General features: G+C 36.9%; 1 protein-coding gene and 1 long non-coding RNA gene across 15 annotated transcripts in view; one reads left to right on the plus strand and one right to left on the minus strand.

The window, feature by feature from the left end:
• Positions 1-15,949, minus strand: part of LOC144576518 (uncharacterized) — an 803,862-nt gene that overhangs the window by 781,286 nt on the left and 6,627 nt on the right. The gene's annotated exons all lie outside the window — the stretch shown is intronic.
• SLC9B1 (solute carrier family 9 member B1) overlaps positions 1-15,949 on the plus strand; it is an 88,424-nt gene that overhangs the window by 62,525 nt on the left and 9,950 nt on the right. For 7 of the 14 annotated variants that reach the window (XM_054253108.2, XM_078366752.1, XM_054253109.2 and 4 more), the window contains 4 exons: positions 3,027-3,210; positions 6,638-6,734; positions 13,524-13,630; positions 14,556-14,705. In XM_054253108.2, the coding sequence (XP_054109083.2) occupies positions 3,027-3,210; positions 6,638-6,734; positions 13,524-13,630; positions 14,556-14,705 (538 nt within the window). The remainder of the gene's footprint in view (positions 1-3,026; positions 3,211-6,637; positions 6,735-13,523; positions 13,631-14,555; positions 14,706-15,949) is intronic. The other 7 variants (XM_035293216.3, XM_035293217.3, XM_035293218.3 and 4 more) reach the window with 2 other exon arrangements.

Here is a 15,949-nt window from a genome sequence, read left to right on the forward strand (position 1 = left end):
ACTTTGTTTGCATAAAGGTGTTCATAATAATATCTGAAAATTTTTTGTATTTCTGTGTGATTGGCAATAATGTCCACTTTTGTCATTTCTGATTGTGTTTTTTAGATCTTCTCTTTTTTTTCCTTTATTGGTCTAGTTGTCAAACTTATTTATTTTTTCAAAGAACCAGCTTTTAGTTTTATTTATCTTTTGTATGGATTTTCATGACTCAATTTCATTCCATTCTGCTCTGGTTTGGTTATTTCTTTTCTTCTGCTAGCTTTGGGTTGGTTTCCTGTTGGTTTTCTATTTTCTCTAGGTGTGATGTTAGGTTGTTAATTTAAGATCTTTCTAACTTTTCAATGTGGGCATTTAGCACTATAAACTTTTCCCTTAACACCGCTTTGCCTGTGTCTTGGAGAGTCTAGTATGTTGTATCTTTGTTTTAACCAGCTTCAAAGAATTTCTTGGTTTCTGCCTTAATTTTATTGTTTTCCCGAAAGTTATTCATGCACAGGTTGTTTAATTTCAATGTGATTGTATGGTTTTGAGAGTTCTTCTTAGTGTTGATTTCTATTTGTATTGCACTGCGTAGTTCAAGCGTGTGGTTGGTATGATTTCAGGGTTTTTTTAATTTGTTGAAAATAAACTTATGGCTGACAGTGTGGTCAGTTTTACAATATATGCCATACACAGATGAGAGGAATATATATTCTGTGGTTGTTGGGTGGAGAGTTCTGTAGATGGCTATTAGATCCATTTAGCCAAGTGTTGACTTCAGGTACTGAATATCTTTGTTCATTTTCTGTCTCATGATCTGTCTAGTACTGTCAGCAAAATGTTGAAGTCTCCCACTATTATTCTCTGGTTATCTAAGTCTCCTTATATATCTCTATGAACTCATTTTATGAATATGAATACTTAAGTTTTGGGCACATATATCTTTCAGACAGTTAAGTCTTCTTGTTGAATTGAACCATTTATCATTAGGTAGTGCCTGCTTTGTCTTTTTTTATTGTTGTTGGTTTAAAATCTACTTTCCCAAATTAAAATAATAATGCCTACCCTTTTTTGTTTTGCATTTACCTGGTAGATTTTTTCCATCCCTTTACTTTGAGCCAATGGGTATTGTTGCATATGAGATGGTCTCTTGACAGCAGAGTATAGCTGGGCTTTGCTTCTTTATCCAACTTGCCACTCTGTGACTTTCAAGTGAGGCATTCAGGCTATTTACATTCAAAGTTAATATTGATATTTATGTATTTGGTCCTGTCATTATGTTGTTAGCTGGTTATTTAAAAAGACTTGATTATGGCCGGGCGCGGTAGCTCATGCCTGTAATCCCAGCACTTTGGGAGGGCGAGGCGGGTGGATCACGAGGTCAACAGATTGAGACCATCCTGGTCAACATGGTGAAACCCCATCTCTACTAAAAATACAAAAAATTAGCTGGGCACGGTGGCACGTGTCTGTAATCCCAGCTACTCAGGAGGCTGAGGCAGGAGAATTGCCTGAACCCAGGAGGTGGAGGTTGCAGTGAGCCGAGATCGCGCCATTGCACTCCAGCCTAGGTAACAAGAGCAAAACTCCATCTCAAAAATAAAAATAAAAATAAAAAAAAGACTTGATTGTGTAGTTGCTTTACAGTGTTGCTGGTCTATGTACTTAAATGTATTTTTGTGGTAGCCATTAACAGCTTGCAATAGCTACATGAGTGAACTTGGAGGCAGATTTTCTCCCACCTCTACCTGCCTCATGAGAAATCTTAAGTCAAGGCATACAGCTAAGCCATACCCACATTCCTGACCCATAGAACTCATTAGACAATAAATATTTGTTGTTTGAAGCTCCTATGTTTGAGAATTGTTTGTTAAGCAAAATGAGAAAAATAATACAACAGGTGATTGCAATGTGCAGCAGAGTTCAGGAACCACTGAACTAGGCCAATATGTGGTCTTAGAGAAGACTAGTCTCTTCTTGCGTCCACAGGGAAATCTGTAGCATAAATTGCACTATAGAGGTTGTATAACCAGAAGCAAATAGGCAAAATGATTATACCCTCACATCAGTCAGTCATTGGCAGATGCTCTCTGGAGGGAAGGTAGAGCAGTGCAAAACCTCCCTAGTATACCCAGGTAGGTGATTGTCAGCAGGACAAGGGTTCTAGAACCTGCAGATGTTAGCAGCCAACAAGCAGCAGCTGTTCACTAACCTCGTAAATGGGTTCTGGCAGGAGCACGAAGAGCATTTCTACACAGGATATACTTCAGCCTTTATAAAATAAATGTAGAAGAGATGAGGCAAAATTCTGATTAAGATATGCCAACAGAAGGTAATCTGAGTAGGAATCTTTCCATTCCTGATAAGTGTCATCACCCACTCCAGAAATTTTCTTATTTGCCTTTGTAACTTAGGTGGCCACACTTGTTTTTCTTTTTTGGGGGGCGGGGGGGAAGACATCTCTGTTCCTTCAATCCTTACTTACTCAAGAAGTAGGAAATGTGTGGAAGGAAGATTTATCTGGCCATTCTTACAGTGGTACTCCAAATAATCAACAATTTGGTTTCCCCAGAGGTCTCTCTTGCTCCCAGAATCTGCCATTTCAGGGTTTGGGGCAGTTTTAGAGGCACACATATCTTTTGAAGCAATCTTACTTACACACATTTTGGTTTATAGTTTCCTTTTTTCAATCTAAATTGTCTGTCTCTTATCTTCCTGGGATATATTTAGTTTCCTGTCCATTGAGGATTCACTTTTTGCTTTCTAGTTAGGTTATGAATTTTTCTATTACTTTTACATATTCACTTCAAAGATTTAGGAATAGAAGGAGAGGCTGCAAGCTATGCTCAGCCCAACATTTTAAACCACATCTGTGTAACCTTTTAGCCAGCACTAAACAATGCATGAAAGTTTTATAACCATTAAATTACATTCACTCAAATTTGAAATTCTTCTAAACAATGTAAAGTTATTATAAACGACTTGTACTTATAAAAACTATTTGATTTAAAAGATACTTTAAAGTTGATTTTCAGTCTTTCTTTCAGTTTTGTTCTAGGTGCTGTCTCTCCTGCTGTTGTTGTCCCTTCCATGCTGCTGTTGCAAGAAAATGGATATGGTATTAAGAAAGGCATTCCAACCTTACTAATGGCTGCTAGCAGTATGGATGACATTCTGGCTATCACTGGATTCAATACATGCTTGAGTATAGTCTTTTCCACGGGTAAACAAGTAAATGTAACAACCACCAGATCATTCATGACCCTTTTTGTTAGTTCTTTAAACAGAGTTTCTGGCTTTGCGTCTTCATTTATTAACCAAGATTTTTCAATTTCACATCTTTTTAATCTCCATAGAAAACTCATGCTAGATCGAGGAAGATATTTCAGTGGCTTAAGATACCACTACTTAACATACATAATCTCATTTTAATAATGATGTTACAGTTAATTTGATTAAACTATATTATTACTATTTATCTGCTTATGTTGCTTTGGAATTTTATCAGTTCTCATTAGAAAAAATTAAGCAACACTATTATTTGTACTACTAATATTTTAATAGGCATTTTTGAAATGTGCCTTTTTGGCCATCCTAATAAACAACTAGTTGCTCTATTATAAGACAGCATAAACATATAGAGCTTGGACAGCTACATGCCTTTTTGGTAGTGTTAGGACAAGATTCTGTACCAGTTCTAACTCCCAAGGTGATATCGGGTCTTAAATATCACTACAGAAATTGTAAAAGTAAACCATTTCCACAGTTAGTAATGCTTTAATTATCTGCAATGTTTGAAACTGAGTTTCTTCTGTATTATTGAAGCACTAAATTTTTTTTTTTGAGACAGAGTTTTGCTCTTGTTGCCCAGGCTAGAGTGCAATGGTGCAATCTCGGCTCACTGCAACCCCCACCTCCCAGATTCAAGGGATTCTCCCTGCCTCAGCATCCCAAGTAGCTGTAATTACAGGCATGTACCACCACACCAGGCTGATTTTGTATTTTTAGTAAAGACGAGGTTTCTTCATGTTGGTTAGGCTGGTCTCAAACTCCCAACCTCAGGTGATCCTCCCACCTCAGCCTCCCAAAGTGCTGGGATTATGGATGTGAGCCACCACACCTGGCCCAGAGAACAGCTTTCTTTCTTTCAAAAGAGAGGAGCACCCGTGTGGGACTTCTCACACTGAAGTATTTTTAAGTTGAAAAGTAATATATATAGTTTCTCTTAAAATCAGAAAATATAAATAAACAAGGAAAAGGGGGAAGTTAAAAATAAAATCTGCAATAGTCACATCCAGAAAAAAAAATCATTTCCTTCTGAACCTTTTGATATAAATCCACCCAAATACCCTACCCCTCCCCTCTCCTCCCTCCTGTCCCCTCCCCTCCCCTCCTCTTCCCATCTGTCAAATATTCTTATAAAAATCGGTGAATGTTGACCATATGTTCTTATAACCTGAATTATTTTGTGCTTAACTATATATCACAAACGTGTTTCTTTTCAGTAAATATATATCTATGTCATTTTTAATTGTTGTTTAGCTTGATGGAAGACTGTTCAATGTGCTGCATCATAATTACTTATCTTGTTCAAAATTGAAGTTGACTCCAATATTTACTATTAAAATAATACTTATGCTGCTATAAAAATATTTTTAAAAATTAAAAAATTGGCAGGTACAGTGGCTCATGCCTATAATCCCAGCACTTTGGGAGGCCCAGAAATCACTTGAGGTCAGGACTAGCCTGGCCAACATGGTGAAACCCCATCTCTACTAAAAACACAAAAATTAGCTGGGCATGGTGGTGGGCACCTGTAATCCTAGCTACTCAGGAGGCTGAGGCAGGAGAATCACTTGAATCTAGGAGGCAGAGGCTGTAGTGAGGTGCAGGCTGTAGTGAGCCAAGATCATGCTACTGCACTCCATCCTGGGCAACAGAGTGAGACTCCATCTAAAAAAAAAATATTTCTTAATTTAAAAAATAATACTTAGTTGAACATATAAAGAAATATTTGTACCTATTCTTCATATTTGTTGTGGAAATTTTCAGGGTTTCTACATAAAAGATCATACCATCTGCAAAGAGAGATACTTTTCTTTTCTTTTTTTTTCTTTCCAATTTGGATTACTTTTATTTCTTTTTCTTGCCTACTTACTCTGGGAAAGACAATCCAGTACCTTGAGAATAGGAGAGAGAGTGGACAATCTTGCCTTGTTCTTGACCTTAGGAAGAAAGCTTTCAGTTTTTCTCCATTGAGTGCAATGTTGGCTATGTCTTTTCATATATGGCTTTTATCATGTTGAGATATTTTGCTTCTCTTCCTAGTTTATTGAGTGTTCTTATCACAAAAGGGTATTGGATTTGTCAAATACTTTTTCTGCATTAAATGAGATGATCATGTGATTTTGGCCCTTCACTCTGTTAATGTTCTGCATTACACTGAATAATTTTTGTGTGAACCCATACAAAAATCATTTTGCATCACTTTGCATTTCAGAAATAAATCTCACTTAGTTCATGCTGTATACTACTATTTATATGTGGTTGAATTCTATTTGCTAGTATTGTGTTAAGGAGTTTTGCATATTCATCAGCGATATTAGTATGCAGTTTTCTTATAGTATATTTGTTTATATTTGATGTCAGAGTAAAACTGGCTTCAAAAAATGAGTTTGGAAGTGTTCCCTCCTCTTCAAATTTTTAGAAGAGTTTGAGAGGAATCGGTGGGTTTTTTGCTTGTTTCTGATATAGGGTCTCACTTTGTCACCCAGGCTGGAATGCAGTGCTCGATCATGGCTCACCGCAACCTCAACCTCCAAAGCTGAAGCAATCCTTCTACCTCAGCCTCCTGAGTACCTGGGACTACAAGCACACACCACTATGCTCAGATATTTTTTTTTATTTTTTGTAGAGATGAGGTCTCACTATGTTGCCCAGGGTTGGTCTCAAACTCCTGTACTCAAGCAGTCCTCCACCTTGACCTCCCTAAGTGCTGGGATTACAGATGTGAGTCACAACACCCAGCCAGGAATTGGTGTTAATTCTTTAAGTATTTGGTAGAATTTTGCAGTGAATTAATCTGGTCCTGGGCTTTTCTCTGCTGGGAGGTTTTTGATTCCTGGTTCAGTTACAAGTTATAAGTCTATTCAGATTTTTATTTTATGACTTAGTCTTGGTAACTTGCATGTTACTAGGAATTTGTTCATTTCTCCTAGGTTATCCAATTTGTCAGTATATAATCATTCATAGTAGACTCTTAGAATTCTTTTTATTTCTGTAACATCTGTTGCAATGTCTTCTCTTTTGTTTCTAAAATAAGTTGAGTCTTCTTTATTTTTTTCTTAGGTACCCTAGCTGATGATTTGTCAATTTTGTTGAACTTTGAAACTACTAGTTTTGCTGTTTTTTTTCTATTCTCTATTTTATTTATTTCTGCTCTAGAGGTTTTTTGTTTTTGTTTTTGTTTGTCTGTTTGTTTTGTTTGTTTTTGAGACAGAGTTTTGCTCTTGTTGTCAGGCTGGAGTGCAATGGCACGATCTCGGCTCACCGCAACCTCTGCCTCCCAGTTCAAGTGATTCTCCTGCCTTCACATCTGGAGTAGCTGGGATTACAGACATGTGCCACCACACCAGGCTAATTTTGTATTTTTTAATAGAAACCCAGTTTCTCCATGTTGGTCACTCTGGTCTCGAACTTCCGACCGACCTCAGGTGATCCGCCCTCCTCGGCCTCCCAAAGTGCTGGGATTACAGGTGTGTGCCACCGTGCCCACCCTTCTGCTCTAGACTTTATTATTTCCTTCCTTCTGCTAACATTGACTTGAGTTTGTCTTCTTTTTCTAGTTCCTTGAGGTATAAAGTTAAGTTGCTGATTTTAGATGTTTCTTCTTTTTTAATGTAGGTAGTTAGATATATAAACTATCCTCTTAATATTGATTTTGCTGCATTCCAGAAGCTTTGGAATGTTGCATTTTCATTTTTATTTGTCTCAAGACATTTTCTAATTTTCCTTGTGACTTATTCTTTGGCCATATATTAAGCAGGGTTCTCCAGAGGGTCAGAACCAATAGGAAATATAGATACAGGTATAAACACATATACATGCATATAAAAGAGACTATATTTACATATATATGAAAGGTAATTTATTAAACAGAGTTGGCTCATATGATTACAAAGGCAAAGCCCCACAATAAGCCATCTATAAGCTGGGAAATGAGAGAAACCTAGAGCATGGCTCCCAAGGAAACCAGTGACATGGCTCAGTCCAAATCTGAAAGTCTCAAAACCAAAGAAGCTGACAGTGCAGCCACTAGTATGAGGCCAAAGGCGGGAGAGTTCCCAAAAGGCTGCCGATGCAAGTCCCAGGGTCCAAAGGTCAAAGAACCTAGAGTTTGATGTGCAAGGGCAAAAGGAGAAAAAGGCATACTGCTCCAGAAGACAGAGAGTTCATAAAAAAGAAATCTAAGCAAGCAGAATATTCCTACTCTTTGCTGTTTTGTTCTAGCCACACTTACAACCAATTGCATGATGCCCACCCATGTTGAGGATGGGTCTTTCTTTCCTAATCCACTAACTCATGCATCATTCTCCTCTGGTGGCACCCTCACAGATATACCCAAACACAATGCTTCATCAGCCATCTAAGCATCCCTCAATCAAACTAACAGTCAATATTAACTGATTGGGCACACAGACCAATCAGTTGTTTAAGAAAGTGTATTTTTGTAATTTCCACATATTTATTACTTTTCCTTTTTCCTTCTGCTATGAATTCCTTATTTCATTTCATTGTAGTCAGAAAAGATACTTAGAATAAGTTCAGTTTTCTTAAATTTTTAAAAACTTGTTTTATGGACTAGCATGCCATCTGTCCTGGAAAAAAGGCTTGGTATGTACTTGAGAAGAAAGTGTATTTTGCTATTATTGGGTGAACTGTTCTGTATATGTCACATAGGTCCAATTGGTCTACAATGTTGTTCAAGTTCTCTGTTTTCCAGTTGATCTTCTGTATGGTTGTACTATCCATAATTGAAAGTGGAATATTGAAGTTTTCTGTTATGATGTTGCTTTCTATGTCACCCCTCAATTCTGCCTATTAGCTTCATATATTTAGATGTTGGACTCTTAGTTGCATATATATTTATAATTGCTATACCTTCTTGGTCAATTGGCCCTTTTATTATTATGTAATGTCCTTGTCACTTGTAATACTTAATTTAAGTATTTGTCCCTTGTAATATTTAATTTAAACTCTATTTTGTCTAAGTATGGCCATCCTTGTTCTCTTTTGATTACCATCTGCACTATCTCTTTCCATCCTTTCACTTTCAACCTTGTGTGTCTTTAGATCTAATGAGTCTTTTGCATGTAGTATATATTTGAATCTTGTTTATTTTTTTAATCCATTCAACCAATCTCTGTCTTTTGATGGGAGAATTAACCTATTGCATTTAAAGTAGTTACTGATAGGGAAGGGCTTGCTATTGTCATTTTGTTAATTGTTTTCTATATGTCTTGGAGCTATTTTGTTCCTCTTTTCCTCTCTTCCTGCCTCCCTTTATGTTTCATTGATTTCTTTTTTTGGAAATGCTTTGATTCCTTTCCCATTTTTATTTGTGTATCTTCTATAGGTCTTTTATCTGTGGTTACTGTAGAATTACATGAAAACATAGTTATAACAATTTTTTTTTAATTGACAACTTTAATCACATACAAAAACTCTACTTCTTTACATCTCCTCACTTTTTTTATGACACACAATACATATTTTTATATTGAATATTCATTCACATAATTTGATAAAGTTATGCTTTTACCTTTTAAATTTTGTGCTTCAATTAAAAGTGATTTATAGACTGGGTGTCACACCTGTAGTCCCAGCACTTTGGAAGGCCAAGATGGGAGGATTGCTTGAGCCTAGGAGTTTGAGGCCAGCAAGATCTTGTCTCTACTAAAAATTTAAAAATATTATTAGAGTGTGGTGGTGCATGTCTGTAGCAGCAGCCACTTGGGAGGCTGAAGTGGGACGACTGCTTTAGGCCAGGACAGCAGAGCTGCCTGGGCAACAGAGTCAGACCCTGTCTCAAAAGAAAAAAGGAAAAGGTAAAGAAAAAAGTGTTTTACTTATCACCATTACAGTATTACAGAATTCTGTGTTCACTCATATATTTGCCTTTACCAAAGAAGTTTATATTTTGTATTGCCATCCAATGCCCTTTCATTTCCAGTTGAAGGACTCACTTTAACATTTTTTGTAAGGTAGGTCAAGTGGTAATCAACTTCCTCAACTTTTACTTCTCTGGGGAAGTTTTTGTTTGTCCTTCATTTTTGAAGTACAGTTTTACTGGCTATACTGTTCTTGGTTGACTTTTTTTTTTTTTTTTTTTTGGCCCATTTATTTATTTATTTATTTATTTATTTATTTATTTATTTATTTATTTTTTGAGACGGAGTTTCACTCTTGTTACCCAGGCTGGAGTGCAATGGCGTGATCTCGGCTCGCTGCAACCTCCGTCCCCTGGGTTCAGGCAATTCTCCTGCCTCAGCCTCCTGAGTAGCTGGGATTACAGGCACGCACCACCATGCCCAGCTAATTTTTTGTAATTTTTAGTAGAGATGGGGTTTCACCATGTTGACCAGGATGGTCTCGATCTGTTGACCTCGTGATCCACCCGCCTCGGCCTCCCAAAGTGCTGGGATTACAGGCTTGAGCCACCGCGCCTGGCCTTTTTTGGCCCTTTTAATATATCATCCCGTTCTCTTCTGGCCTGTTAGAGTTTTTGCTGACAATTCCACTGATAACCATATGACATCTTCCTTGTATGTGAAAAGTTGCTTTTATTCTGTTCCTTTCAAGGTTCTCTCTGTCTTTGAATTTGACAGTTTGATTACAATGTTTCTCGTTGTAGGTCTTTTGCAAATTATCTAACTTGGAGTTCTTTGAGCTTCTTGGATTTGAATGTCCATTTCCTTCCTTAAATCGAGAAGTTATTGGTCATTATTTTTTGATAATGACTTTTATTCTTCTCTTCTCCTTCTGGCACTTTCCTAATGCATACATTGGTCTACTTGATGGCATTCTATAACTCTCTTAGGCTCTCTTCACTCTTCATTCCTTTTCCCTTTTTCTCCTCTGACTCCATAATTTCAAATGACCAGTTTTCAGTTTCACTGATTCTTTCTTCTGCTTGATGTGATTGAAACTGCCTTTGCAAAATTATAACTGAAGAAATTATGACAATGAAAGAGATCAGACCTAATCAACTCCATCTTGCTTCTAACATTTAAACTGTCCTTGTTCATTCCAGGAGTAGGATAAACTAACTTTGGGAAGAAATTCAGTTCATGGTTTGACTCTGAAACCAAGTTGCTAATAGCTGTTTCCCAAAAAAGATCCCCTTCTTGCCTGGGGACCAGTCTGCCTTTGCAGGATTAACAAATTACCTGTAAGATTAGAAATTACAGTTTAGGGGTTATGCAGCCTCTGGCTCCAAGAGTCTGAACCTCCCCAAATTGCTTCTGGGGATAACATCACTATTGTAAAACCTAAGATCAGTTCTTGAGATATTTTGCAGACCCTGCACTGGATGAATCAGCTAACACCACCCAGACTGGTAATCTGGCTCAACCAGTTCTTTCATCCCACCCACAAACAGAAGACAGCAAGAAAACATCACTTCAACCCCCTATGATTTCATCTCCAACCTACTGAATCAGCACTCCCCACTTCCCAAGCCTGTACCTGCCAAATTATCTTTAAAACTTCTGATCCCCAAATGCTTGGGAAGACTAAGTAATAATAAACTCCAGTCTCATGCAGAGTCAGCTCTGCATGAGTTACTCTTTCACCATTGCATTTCCTCTGTGTTGGTAAATCAGCTCTGTCTAGGCAGGGCACAAACAAGGTGAACCCATTGGAGAGTTACAGTCTGTTGGTGATTTCCTATAGTGAATTTTTCAATTCAATTATTCCTCAGCTCCAGAGTTCTTTTTTTTTTTTTTTTTTTTTTTAGTTTCTCTTTGTTAATATTTTCATTTTGTTCATGAATTATTTCCTGATTTCATTTAGTTGTCTATTGGTGTTGTCATTGGGCTTCTTTAAGAGAGTTAACTTGAATTCTTTTCCAGGTAATTCATTTATCCATTTCTTTAGGTTTGGCTTCTGGAGATTTATTTTGCTCCTTTAATTTAGTCATTAGGTTTCTTTGTTTCTTTTTATGCCTTGTTGTTTTTTATTTTTTATTTATTTTTGCTGAGATTTGGACGTTCGAAAAAACTGCTACTTCTTCCAGTTTTTATCAACTGGCTTCCTACAGAAGACCTTTACCTGAATCAGCCTGGCTATAGGTTTTAGCGGCCTCTCAAACCTTTTCTGGGAGTGCATCTTCTTTGGGTTTATACGTGCAATATCCCAAGTAGAGGTTTGCCAGTTTCTTTTTCTGAAGCTGTTGCTCCCTCTGGTATCTCTCTGTGGTACTGCAGGTTCCCTGACCTCTCAGAGGTATTATTCAGAGTATTATATCAGTATTATATTCAGGTATTATATCAGAGATATTATTCTCAGTGGCTCCCACGCATTGAAAGTATGCAGGTTGGGTGTCAAGTTAGAGGAAGAGAGAGCTTCAGGCAACCTCACAAAAATGCTCCGTTCCAGTCTTCTTTTTCCCTGCTAATGGAGAAGCTACAAGTTGAGTGCTTTCTCCCAGTCACACCAACCTGTTCCAGCTTGGAAAAGGGCTATCATGAGTATAGTGCAACAGCTTTTCTTATTTGATCAATAACACTATTCTTGGCTTTGCACTTACCTGTTCTACTACTTAATGGTTTACGGAACTCCATAACAGCTTTTAGACCATATATTGTTGTTCAGTTGGTATCTTTGTGGAGAATCAAGGTTTGGAGGTTCCCATTCCACACCATTTGGCTGACATCACTCTGTTTCTATTATTTCCTATTTTTATTATACTTTATTTTCTAGAGACAGGGTGTTGTTCTGTCAGCCAGACTGTAGTGCAGCCTGGAACTCCTGAGCCTAAGGGATCTTCTCCTCAGCCTACTGAGTACTGGGACTATTGGCACACACCACATACCTGGCTAATTTTTAAATTTTCTTGTGAAGATGGGGTTTTGCTCTGTTGCCCAAGCTGGTCTCAAACTCTTGGGCTCAAGCAATCCTTCTGCCTTGGCCTCCCAAAGTGCTAGGATTAAAGGTGTGAGCCTACCATGCCCTGCCTGTTAGACTTAGAAGAAAATATGTCTAAAAATATACTTACTGACTATATTGAATCCACTACCCAGAGCTTAAATGAACTATTTTTATGACTCAGAATCTTTTTTATTTTTATTTTTTTACTTATTGCAAGTATGAATATATTAATATTCATGAATATAAAATACACTGGAATCTTTTTTATCTTTTTTCTTCACCAAAAGCAGATATTTGAATATACTGGAATCCTAATTGATCCTTGAATATAGGACTGACCCTGGAACAAAATTTTTTTATGTTGTTTTTACAGTTCTTTTTATGTTAAAATCATGTGTTTATTTTTCATATAGCACATCAAAGAAAAATCATTAATATAGCCCTTACCAGCCATATGCTAAATGTCACAAGTGTTTCAGTCTCTCTCCATTCTTGTACCTCATTTGGTCTATTCTTTTCTTTTTCTTTTTTTTTTGAGACGGAGTTTCACTCTTGTTACCCAGGCTGGAGTGCAATGGCGCAATCTCGGCTCACCGCAACCTCTGCCTCCTGGGTTCAGGCAATTCTCCTGCCTCAGCCTCCTGAGTAGCTGGGATTACAGGCGCGCACCACTGTGCCCAGCTAATTTTTTGTATTTTTAGTAGAGACGGGGTTTCACCATGTTGACCAGGATGGTCTCGATCTGTTGACCTCGTGATCCACCCGCCTCGGCCTCCCCAAGTGCTGGGATTACAGGCGTTTTCTGAGACGTAGTCTCCCTCTTTTGCCCAGGCTGGAGTACAGTGGCACGATCTCACCTCACAGCAACCTCTGACTCCTGGGTTCAAGTGATTCTCCTGCCTCAGCCTCCTGAGTACCTGGGACCACAGGTGTGCGCCACCATGCCCAGGTAATTTTTGTATTTTTAGTAGAGATGAGGTTTCATCATGTTGGCCAGGCTAGTCTTAAACTCCTGACCTCAAGTGATCCACCCGCCTCAGCCTCCCAGAGTGCTGGGATTACAGGCATGAGCCACTGCGCCTGGACTACTTGCTCTTTTAAGTTGGCTATATAAGGGGAGCATGTTGTGACTTGTTAAGTCTTTGTTTTCTGACCTATTTATACAACGGACATTTCTGAGTTGTGCGTATATATTAAATTATTTGAGAGTATATATTTAAGGTACTGAATAGATCTACATGCTTTCATATGTGTTACTATTAAAAGACAATTTTCATATATGTGTTCTATTAAATCCTTACTTTTCTTCATGAACCACCCAGATTTGCTTTTCTGGTGTGTAGTGTATGTGAAAATATTTCTTTGTGAATTTTTTTTATTGTGTGCTTTTACAGGTAGTATAGTTCATAACATCCTATACTCTATAAGGAACGTATGTGTTAGTCTGCTGGCAGGAACTGTTTTGGGATTTTTTCTTCGATATTTTCCAAGTGAAGACCAGGTAAATAAAGAATCTATTTTATAGAAGTATAGTATTAGACATTTTTTTCAAAGCATTAAACTTTGGTAAGATCCATGAAATTTAACACTTAACTCTATTATTTCTCTAAAACTAGCCTCCAATGCCACCTGTGTACTTAAAACTGAGCATAGCAGTGATTGACACAGGTCAATGGCTTTGATTAAAGTCTCTGCTTCCTGATTTGGCAAAAAAGGAATATCAAAAAATATACTTAATGCAGAGTATCCCTCTGAATTATACTTTCCCTTTCTCTACTAAATTGCCTATTGATGTCTGATAATTCCCCCAAATTTTTCCTTAAACATTTTGAGGAAGATAGGTTTCCATTTATTTCTGCATATTTTCTGACTTATATTCACTCCTACTCTACTTTGATATAGGCAGCACTCTTAAACTTAGCCATTTCCTGCTTTAAAGGTAAATGCGTAATTACTTTTGTATTTCTGTAATTTTCATCCTAATTTAGCTGTAACAATTATATTGGCCAAAGAGATATTCAAATATTATCTTTTAAGAATTCATTGGAAAAAAAAAGAAAAAGAAAAAAAGAATTCATTGGATATGTTATATGAAACTGGAGATTTTATGGGTCTCTTTTCTTTTTGTCTTAAAGTAATACTTTAAACGTTTTACTGATATTAATATCAGAGATGTGGCAGGAGATGAAACTTTACTAATTGCAAATTTTATTACTTGGTAGTAAGTCAGCTAAAATATATGGTGAGAAAGAAAATCAAAATATTAGACATTTAATATAACATTTAAAGACAATTTCAAATGGTCAAAAATGTATGATAAATAAATATATAAGATTTGATTATATATTGTATTATATATATCTTGTATTATATATTTAATGTATTATATATTTAATGTAAACTAATTTCTAAATATCTAATTCTAGGAAGAACTTTCATTGAAGAGAGGATTTCTTGTTTTGACTATGTGTGTTTCTGCTGTCTTAGGCAGCCAACGTATTGGTTTACTTGGATCTGGAGGATTATGCACACTAGTGTTGAGTTTCATTGCTGGGACAAAATGGTCCCAAGAAAAGGTGAATATTTTTAATACACTATTTTCTTAAAGCTAAAATAATTGAATTTTTAAATGTATATTTAGGAAATCCCCTCAGTCTGGTTGGAAAATGTTCCAAAAGGTTTTGTGTCCTCGAGAAAGTGTATGAATCAATCAAAAAAAATAAAATATTTAGGAAAAGCACCTGGAAATACACTAATATGCAATCAGAACTTGAGTTATCACCTCAGGCTTCTCTTCTTCGCAAGTTTTATATAATATTATTATGTTACTTTTATCAATCTAATTATTTTATTCATTAAATTTTTAATTATACAATTAATCCATGAAAAATGTTTATAAAAGGTTGGGCATGGTGGCTCAGCCTGTAATCCCAGAGCTCTGGGAGGTCGAGGCGGGCAGAACAGCTGGGGTCAGGAGTCTGAGACTAGTATGGCCAATATGGTGAAACCCTGTCTCTACTAAAAATACAAGAACTAGCCAGGTGTGGTGGCATGGTAGCGGGCACCTGTAATCCCAGCTACTCAAGAGGCTGAGGCAGAAAAATCGCTTGAACCCGGAAGGCAAGAGGTTGCAGTGAGCCGAGATTATGCCATTGGACTCCAGCCTGGGCAACAAGTGTGAAATTCCATCTCCATAATAAATAAATAAATAATAAACAAACAAACAAATCAATAATAAAAAATAAAAATGCTTGTAAAAGAGTGAAACATAGAATAAAATGTAAAAGATTTCTTTATCCCCCACTCCCAAATATCAAACCCCCTTACATTTTTTAGGTAACCAGTATTCTATTTACAGACATTGAAATCTTTTCTACTTTTTGTTATTTACAAACAGTACTGTCAAAAACAGTGTTGTTCATGTCTTTTTTAAAATTATTATTATACTTTAAGTTCTGGTATACATGTGCAGAATGTGCAGGTTTGTTATATAGGTATACACGTGCCATGATGGTCTGCTGCACCCATCAACTCATCATCTACATTAGGTATTTCTACTAATACTATTCCTCCCCTAGCCTCCCACCCCCCAAGAGACCCCAGTGTGTGATGTTTCCCTCCCTGGGTCCATGTGTTCTCATTGTCTAACTCCCACTTATGATTGAAAACATGCAGTGTTTGGTATTCTGTTCTTGAGTCAATTTGCTAAGAATGATGGTTTCCAGCTTCATCCATTTCCCTTCAAAGGACATAAACTCATCCTTTTTTATGGCTGCATCATATTCCATGGTATATATGTGCCACAGTTTCTTTATCCAGT

Source organism: Callithrix jacchus, chromosome 3, assembly GCF_049354715.1.
Source record: "Callithrix jacchus isolate 240 chromosome 3, calJac240_pri, whole genome shotgun sequence".
NCBI lineage: Eukaryota > Metazoa > Chordata > Mammalia > Primates > Cebidae > Callithrix > Callithrix jacchus.